Source organism: Cebus imitator, unplaced genomic scaffold (assembly GCF_001604975.1).
Source record: "Cebus imitator isolate Cc_AM_T3 unplaced genomic scaffold, Cebus_imitator-1.0 Scaffold39, whole genome shotgun sequence".
NCBI classification, from domain to species: Eukaryota; Metazoa; Chordata; class Mammalia; order Primates; family Cebidae; genus Cebus; species Cebus imitator.
The window spans coordinates 2,344,532-2,353,913 of NW_016107354.1; the positions used below are offsets into that span (position 1 = coordinate 2,344,532).

The following is a 9,382-nucleotide window of genomic DNA, read 5'->3' on the forward strand; positions in this document are numbered from 1 at the left end:
GGGGTTTCACCATGTTGACCATGATGGTCTCGATCTCTTGACTTCGTGATCCACCTGCCTCGGCCTCCCAAAGTGCTGGGATTACAGGCGTGAGCCACCGCGCCCGGCCGCATATTTCCCACTTTTCATATGGAAAATAAACATGACTTATGATCCTTGTCAAAGTTCTAGAAACAATTATTTGAAAAATTGTATTTAGAAAGAATTTGAGATTACTAGGAACCATTAGTATTTACTGAGAAGTTGTGAAAAACAAATACCATTTCTTTTTCTGGGTAGAGTTGCAAGGTTTATACTACCAATGAACATAACAGACGTTATGAAGCTTGATTTTAGGAAATTATTTTGACCTTGGTTATTTCTGTAACAGCCTCATAGACAAGATATAGCAAGGTGGGCTGGATGGTTCCAATCAGAGTCGGCTTCATCCAAAGGCTGAGAAAGGTCCCTAATGATGGGCCAGATGGCTTTCTTCTGTGTCCAGTTCCATCTGACACTTTGCTTTCTAATATCACATAAATGTACGGATGCCCATTTATCAATTCTGCAGAAATCTCAGAGTTAGGAGAAATGTATCAGCCAGATAAAATATTCAGACGATGTCCCCATAATGGGACAAAATAAATAAGGTGATATTTAACAAGATATATATAAAGAAGTCTTGAATTGGATTATGAAAAAGATCACTTGTACAAGTAGAAGATGAAGGTATCAGACTTAACTACTACTACTGTGGAAAGGCCAGAGTTCATTTACTAGTAAATAAGAGGCCCAGTGAAGACACTGTTAAAAAGACTTCTGCAGTCTCTGGATGTCATAGGATGAAGGTGTGAGAGGGTCTCTCCATTTTGTGTTGTTTCTATATTGTTTAATTCTAGAGTCTCTTTAAGATATATCATGGAAAATTATAGGGTAAGCAGAATGGGCATCCTTCCTTTCACAATATGACAGACAATCTGGAGGTGCTGACTACGAAAAGAGCAAACTTCAGTGAATTGTGAGATGTGTCCTCAAATATCTGAAGATCTGTCATGTAAAATATACAGTTACCATTTTCCATTATCCTCTAGGGAGAAAAACTGGAATCAGTGGCTAGCGGTTAACACATTGGAGGCCAATAGAAAGAATTGTTCAGGACTTAAAGTACACAGCCCTGCACAGCAGGGAGCCCCCTCTTCCCATGGACAATTGTAGAGCAGCCACCTGTCAGGGAAGAGTGGAGGGAATTCCTGCATTGGCTAATGGCTGGACCAGATGACCTCAGTCGGTTCTTCCACCTTTATATTGTATGATTTCAGCAGTGACTGTTCCCATTTATTCAGCGTATACTATGTGCCAGGACTGAGATAAGGGCTTTGTGTGCATAACCCCACTGCAGCTGCACAGCAGATAAAGAGACTGAGACTTAGGAAGCCTCCGATAACAGCTCAAGCCCACACAATGGGAAGTAGAGGAGCGGCATTTTGATCCCAAGTCTGAGTTTAAAGTGTACATTCTTAACTTCTGTGTTCTATGTGATCTCTGGTGTGCATACTTCATTCTCTCATCCAATAACAAATGCCTGGGTGATTGCCTTGTTCTTCCCCTCCTCTCCCTGGCAAACTTTCTCATCCATTTAGACTGAGCACGCCTGCTGTCTCCTCTCTAAGGTTTTCCCTTGCTTTCTCGGTATATAATTAATTGCCTGCCTCCTGTGTTCTCACAAGAGGCATGTTATATTCGATTTGGCTACGTTGGTTTTCCCCAATGGACCATGAGCTCCCAGTTACCTAAAGAGCTGGAACCAGTGTTTACTTACCTCTGTCTGGCACCACAAACAATGCTTAGAAGATGTTGGCCTGCGATGTTTATAAGTTTGTTTGCTCAAACATTCATTCACTCAGGAAACCTAAGAAAGAATAACACCTTATTTCCCCCACTCCTCCTTCTCTCAATTTAGTCCTTCATACAGGATACTTCACACATCATTCTTGTACTCCACCTCCTTTGATGTCCCTTTGTATTCTACAGCATGAAGTGCAAATGCCTCAGCAGTACTCTCTCTGATGAGACCATCATAAAATGCCAGGCCTCCTTGCTCACCCCTCCGTGCCCCTCAGCCCTTCCCAATCTCTGTCTCCACCATCTTCTTTCCCATCTTCTTTCCCATTCCCTCGTCTTTCCTCAAGTTATTCCCTCTTCTTGAAAGATGCCCTCTTCCACCCTCATTATTTCATCTCAAAAGTGTCATCTGTTCTTCCACCCTAGTCCCTCAGGAAGCTCAGCCTCACACCCTGATCAGGAAAATCCTCCCTCCCCTGTGTGCTCAGAGTGCTTTTTGTTGCTTTATTGTGATTATTTTCTAATATTCTATTTTATTCTAGCTCTTTGAGTCCCTCTGATGCAAAGAGTATCTAATAAGATTCTTTTTGGTAGGCACAATGCCTTACTATCTGCAAATTTCTCATGCAATGTAACGTTACATATCACTATATCTCCAGTACCTAAGGCAATACCAACACATAGGAGATGTCTGATAGATAGGCGTTATTAAGTGAATGGATAAAACAGAAGTCAAGCTCTGCATTCTAGCACCAGTTTGCCATAAACTAAATAATTTGGGATGTTGCATACACAGTCTACCCTTCTGCATCTGCAAATTGAAAATATTTAGAGAAAAATTCAAATAATACAATAAAAAATAACACAAATGGAAAAACCAATACAGTATACTAAATATTCAGTAGAATAAATAATCTAGAGATAATATAAAGTTTCCTAGAGGATGTGTATAGGTTATATGCAAATACAGTCACCCCTCAGCATCTGTCGGGACCTGGTTCCAGAACTCCTGTGCAGATACCAAAATGTATGGATGAACAAGACCCTGATATGAAATGACATAGTAGGCTGGGCATGGCAGCTCACACCTGTAATCCCAGCACTTTGGGAGGCCAACGTGGGCAGATCACCTGAGGCCAGCCTGGCTAACATGAGGAAACCCCGTCTCTACTAAAAACACAAAACTTAGCTGGGCGTGGTGGTGCATGCCTGTAGTCCCAGCTACTCAGGAGGCTGAGGCAGGAGAATCACTGGAACCTGGGAGGTGGAAGTTGCAGTGAGCCACGATTGTCCACTGTACTCCAGACTGGGCAACAAAGCAGAACCTCCATTAAAAAAAAAAAAAAAAAAAAGGCATAGTATTTGTATATAACCTATGCACCTCTTCCCATATTTAAAAATCATCTCTGGATTACTCAACACCAAACGCAGTTCCTACAAATCACTTCATTTGAATGGATTCAACATGGTACTTGAAGTGCAGCAAATTTAAGTTTTGTTTTTTGGAACTTTGTGAAATATTTTTTTCTGAATATTTTTGATCCACAGCTGGTTGAATCCACAGATGAGGAACCCACAGATTTTAAGAGCTGAACATACTATGTAAGGGACTTGAGCACCGTGGATTTTGGTATCCAAGAGGGGGTCCTAGAACTAGTCCTTCATAAATACTGAGAGATGACTATAAATCTTTCTGGGCTCCAATTTCCTTATCAATAAAAAGGTGATCCAGGAGACAGGGAGAAAAGGGAACTAATTTCTATGGATTTCTTGCTATGTGCAAGGCAATGAACTAGGTATGTTATTTACCTTAAAAGACTACTTTAGCAGGAGGGAGGGAGAAATACACATAGCAGTGAAGATCGTGGGTTTATGATCAGACACAGTTAAGCTCAGGCTCTAGCTTTGCTGCTTACTGTGAACTTGGGCAAGTTTAATCTTTTAAACCTCTATTTCTTCAGCTACCAAGTGGTGATGATAAGTATATCTACAAGTGAGTAGGTAATAAGAATTAAATTAGATGCTACATATAAGGTACATAGTCCATCAACTGGCATATCATCACTACAAAATAAACAGCAGCTCATTTTTATTATATTGCCTGTGCATCTTATTATTTCGATTTAACCAATGAGGAAACAGAGGCTCCAAGAAGTTAAGCAACTTGCACAAGGTCACACAAATCTTCTATCTGCCTTGTTTTCCCCTCTGCGTATGGGACTCTCCAGTATAAATCCTTCTAGGATGGCCATGAGCTTTGCCATACAGCTTGTGTTCTTCTTTCAGGGCGAAATATTAGAAAGCCACCTTTTAATGTTTTAGTACCTAAATATTTAGTATCTAACATTAAATATCTAAGAAGCAGCACCAGTTTTCTCATGATTCTCCTTCTGTTTAATAAAGGTCATAATCTAAGAAATAAGAATATATGGATATAACTTTACCCCCATGAGACACAAAGTTAATAACTTTATTTTATTAGTTGACTTTTCTTTGTTCAAAAAAATCAAAATGCCAGTCAGCACTCCTCTATGACCAAATGTGGTATGAGCTTCCCTGCTCCGTGGAGGGAGCCACACGCCACTTGGGCACTCAGTAGCCATTTGATCTGGGGAAGAAAAAGAAGGAAATGATGGCCAGCAGCTAGGGTTATCCTTGGTGAAGGATGTAATGCATACACATATATAAGTTTTACAAAGAGTATACGAGTAGGCAGGGAGAGGGTCGTTTGTAGTGGGATGTTGTCATGGTTATGTGACCACTGGAACTGGAGTAGTCATGCCCTAAGTGTCCGAGAAGACCCCTGACACACATACCCAGAGCATGCACAGGTGGGTTTTATTTGTCATGTCCATAACTTAGAGACATCTACAGGGTGTGGGGGGTGCTGCCTGCAGAGCTCTTCTCACTACAAACATAACCTGCTAAAGTGGCTCAAAGCAGTTTGATCATGGGGAGAGAAACACCCATCTAACCTATTTGCTGTTGATTTCTTAAGCAGATTCAGGCACACAGGATGAAGCACAGCTTTTGCAGGAATGGTTTAAGCTGGTTCTGGAGAAGAATAAATTAATGCGATATGAGTCGGAGCTCCTAATCATGTAAGTAAGGCAACACAGATACCGGTGAGTCCTAAAAGCAAATGGGGAAAGGAGGGTGGCTTACCCTCCAAGGCCGAAGTCTCGTGACTTTTTCTCCTTGTGCATACAGAGTAGTGATTGAGGCAAATTGATATGTTATGTCTTGCATATCATGCTGGCATTAGTGCAAAGCATCTTTAGCTGTCTGTTCTCTCTGCAGAGTCCCATGGCTAAAATACGTTTCGGGTAATGGGTCTGGAGCTGAAGGTCATTTGGATAAGGCAGTTTGAATCCATCCCTGTTCCCTGAGCCCGTCTTAAAGGAGGGATCACACACTGCAACAGGAAGGCTGTGTCTGGCCTCTGAGTGTGAATCTTGGGAAGGACTCAGTGACATATGCCTGACCACTTCTGTGGCTTTAAGAGAATGAATGACTGAGATCCATCTGGCTGTCCTCTCTGAATGAGCAGTTGCAGCCTGGTTGGGAGATCAAAAAGTGGAGATAGATCTCACCACACTCTGAAAAAGGTGAAGGTCACTATGCCTGTCATCATTCTAGAGGGAAAAAGTAACAGTATAAATTTAAGTGCCACAAGTCATGCTGGGTGCTTCCATTTATGCTGTCTCATTTCATTTTTGCCCCAATCCCAGGAGGTAATTTTAAGGGCTTTTGAAGGGGTATAATAAATATTACCACTTTTCCTTCCTGGGTTCTGAGCCAGGTGACAAAGAAGACAACCAAGTCAATAGATGGAACATCAAAATGTTATCTTTATTACCAATAATGGCGTCTATAATGGCTGGTACATGGCTTACTATGACAGCCCAGATGTGCTTGCTAGTTGTATTAATTTCCTAGGCTGCAATAACAAATTATCACAGACTGGATGCCTTACAACAGAAATTTATTCTCTCACCGTCTGGAAGCCAGAAGTTCAAAATCAAGGTGTTGGGAGAGCCGTTCTTGACCTTGCCACTTTTCCTGGCTCCGAGCTTTCCTGAGTTGGTGGCAGCATCACTCCAGTGTCTGCGTCTGCCTTCACACAGCCTTCTTTGGGTGTCTGTGTCGTCTCCTCTTTCGCTCTTATAAAGACACTTGAGTCATTGGGATTAGGACCCACTGAGATAATCCAGAATGTTTTCATCTCAAGGTCCTTAACTTAATTGCATCTGCAAAGACCTTTTACAAATAAGGTCACATTCAGTTTCCATGGGTTAGGATATAGACATATCTTTTAGGGGATCACCATTCAACCCACTACACTAATCAACTCCAGAAGTAGACATATACCTATCTAATTACAAAAGATAGTGGACTTACCTGCTCCTTAGGGGCAACGCTGTTATCCTAGACCAGTGGGGTTCAGCCAGGGGCAGTAACCGCAGAAGATATTTGGCAATCGCTGAGGGCATTTTTGTGGTCACATCTGGGTGCGGGGTTGCTACTGATATCCAGTGAGTAGAGGCCAAGGATGCTACTAAACATTCTACAAAGTCCAGAACAGTCCTTTCCTACCACCAAAAAAGAATTATTTGGCCTAAAATGTCAAAAGTGTCAAGGTTGAAAAACCTTGCCCTAGAACTATGGCAAGGCTTATTGAGAATGCGTGTTTGCTGAAGACTGGCTGAGCCTGGGAGAGAAAGAGAGGAGTGAGTTGGGCTCACATAGTCTATTTTTCCCAAGTTTACCTCCCCTGGGGTGAGAGTGAGGATGGGTAGGGTTGGGAAAGGCAGACCAGAGTTACATTCATTGAGTTCCGTTGACATGGAAGGTAATGCCAGGAATGGGGAAGAAGGGGGGTCATCTCTAGTGGTGATTTGTTTTATTACAACTTTTTGTTTGTTTATTTGTTTGAGACAGAGTCTTGCTCTGTTGCCCTGGCTGGAGTGCAGTGGCATGATCTTGGCTTACTGCAGCCTCTGCCTCCTAGATTTAAGTGATTCTCCTGCCTCAGCCTCCCAAGTAGCTGGGGCTACAGGTGCATAACACACCCAGCTAATTATTGTATTTTTAGTAGAGACAGGGTTTTACCATATTGACCAGGATGGTCTCGAACTCCTGACCTCAGGTGATCCGCCCACCTCGGCCTACCAAAGTACTGGGATTACAGACATGAGTCACCCTGTCCAGCCTTATTACAACTTTTTAAGTTGATGCATATATTGAGACTCAGGGAAACTAAGTAATTTGTCCACTCTACCTGCCTGCAAAGCCCTTTTTATATAGCTACAGTGTCTGCTTTGAGGCCAGGTGTGAATGATAAATTATAAAAATGTAAAAATTATTTAAAAATTGTCAAGAAATTTATCAAGCACATCCCTTGCATCAGGAACTCTGCTGGAAATAAAGGTGAATAAGGTCTTAGACTCCATCTTCTAGGGGCTTGTTGTTTTGAGGGAGGCAGATGTGCACATGCATAGCACAATAGTAATAAGAAAACCCAGAAGAGCTCCATGGTAATAGAAAGGTCTGCCTGAGAGTCAGGGAGGCACAGCTGCCGCTTGCATCCCATAACTGCAGCTTCCCTAGTCAACGCACCGTTGGAAGGACTTTCCTCTCAAAGGAGAGTGAATCGGAAAACTTGGGCATGTGAACTGGACAAAGGCCTGTAGGAGCTCTGCTAAAGGATGGGTTTTAGTTTGGAGAAAGCCCTGAATGAGCATGGAGAAATATCTTATTGGTATGTTGAATCAAGGCCTTTAGGAACCAGATGTCAAGACACTTGGAATAACAAGAGGTCTACTGGGGGAAATGTCTGTGAAGGGAGAGGGAGCAGTAGGAAGTGAGAAGTCTCCAGACTCCACTGCAGTTCTGATGCCTGTAAAAGGAGCATAGGGAGGGAGAAGAATTGGGCGGGAGGAGCCCCAGATTCAGCACAGCTCTGAGAAAGTCTTGGCCAATCAATGGGAACATCAGTGCAAAGACCAAGCATCCAGGAGCTCCATGCAGGGCAGGAATGGGCAACTGCAGCACCTCTGTGCCCAGTCTGCATGACATGGAAGCGGATTTTGCAGCAGCTGCAGTGAGCTCACTATGCTTCTCCCAGAAAGTTCTCTTAAAGGAAGATCTGACGAAACCATCTCCATCGGCTACCACAGTGGGCCACAGGAAGTTTAGGGTTGATAACAAGAGGCAGGGACCTTGGCCCCTGTAGTAGCAGAAGTAGTAAAAATAACACCAGTAACAGGGTATAACAAAGTGACCCCAGCACTCATAGGGGCGATGCATGATACACATGCAGATGACAGGTGGAGGCTGGAAGAGGATGCCCCACCAGGTCAAACCCAGGGACCTAGTCTGAGCCCTCACCCTCCTCAAGTCTCTGCTGCAGTGAACACCCTTGATCTTTCTCTTTTCTCTCAAAACATCGCTTGCTTGTCTCTGTGATGGCGCATTTTCTGTTTTGTCCTTCCAAACTTTGGAGGCTTCTTCCTGGTCTACCTTTTCGTTTGGCTTCTAAGTGTAGGTATTTTCAGGCTTCTGTTTTCAAACTCTTTCTTTCTCTATAGTCTTCCTTTTAGGGATCACACAACTTCAGCTCTCACCTCTGACCACTGCCACATCTGTGTGTGGTCCTCATTTCTCCTGAGAACTTCAGAGTGGCATTTGGGAGCCTTCCCATTACCACATGGGCTCGCCTGTGGGAAGCTCACACACCCGCCTCCCCCAGCATGGAAGACTTAAGCTCCATCTGACCTTCACTAAGGACTCACTAGTTTCTTGACTTTGCTGCTCCTCTCAGTGGAAATGCTGAGTCCCCAGCACTCAAGCTTGACTACCCTAAAGCCTCACTGACTCTTTCCACCTTTCCTATAGCCAGCTGGAGAGTTGCCTGAGTTTTAAGCCCCCACCCACACAAAAATGTCTCACTTTTGTTTCCTCCATTTTGTTTTCTCCTTTACCACAGTCAGAGACTTGAGAGTCATTGGAGATAATGCTCTAAGTCAGGTTACTCCTAAAAGAGACAAAAGTATTTGATTGTCATTGCTTCTCCCAGGGCTTATGCTAGTCATTTCTTCACTGTTCTCCTCACCCCCCACCCCATCCCTAAAGGATGGTCTGGGTGGCCTTCCAAAGCTACTGAGAGCACATTGCAGCCTTCAGCCGCTGCCCCCTGGTCTCTTCAGTTCAGTGCATCTCAGCAATCTTTTCAGGCACCTTCAGAGATCCCAGCAGCAGCAGAACATTCAGTTTAAAGACAGGCTAAGGCCAGGCATGGTGTCATGCCTGTAATTCCAGCACTTTGGGAGGCCAAGGAGGGTGGATCACCTGAGGTCAGGAGAACAGCCTGGCCAATATGGTGAAACCCTGTCTCTACTAAAAACACAAAAATTAGCTGGGCATGTGGCAGGCATCTGTATTCCCAGCTACTCAGAAGGCTGAGGCAGGAGGATCGCTGGAACAAAGGAGGCGGAGGTTGCAGAGAGCCAAGACTGTGCCATTGCACTCTAGCCTGGGCAACAAGAGTGAAACTCTATCT

At 43.6% G+C, this 9,382-nt stretch overlaps 1 protein-coding gene across 3 annotated transcripts in view; it reads left to right on the forward strand.

Annotated features, from left to right (window-relative positions):
* Positions 1-9,382, forward strand: part of MICALCL (MICAL C-terminal like) — an 83,007-nt gene that overhangs the window by 65,991 nt on the left and 7,634 nt on the right. For 2 of the 3 annotated variants that reach the window (XM_017525749.2, XM_017525750.2), the window contains exon 9: positions 4,820-4,922. In XM_017525749.2, coding sequence (XP_017381238.1) covers positions 4,820-4,922 — 103 coding nt within the window. The remainder of the gene's footprint in view (positions 1-4,819; positions 4,923-9,382) is intronic. The other variant, XM_017525752.2, reaches the window with a different exon arrangement.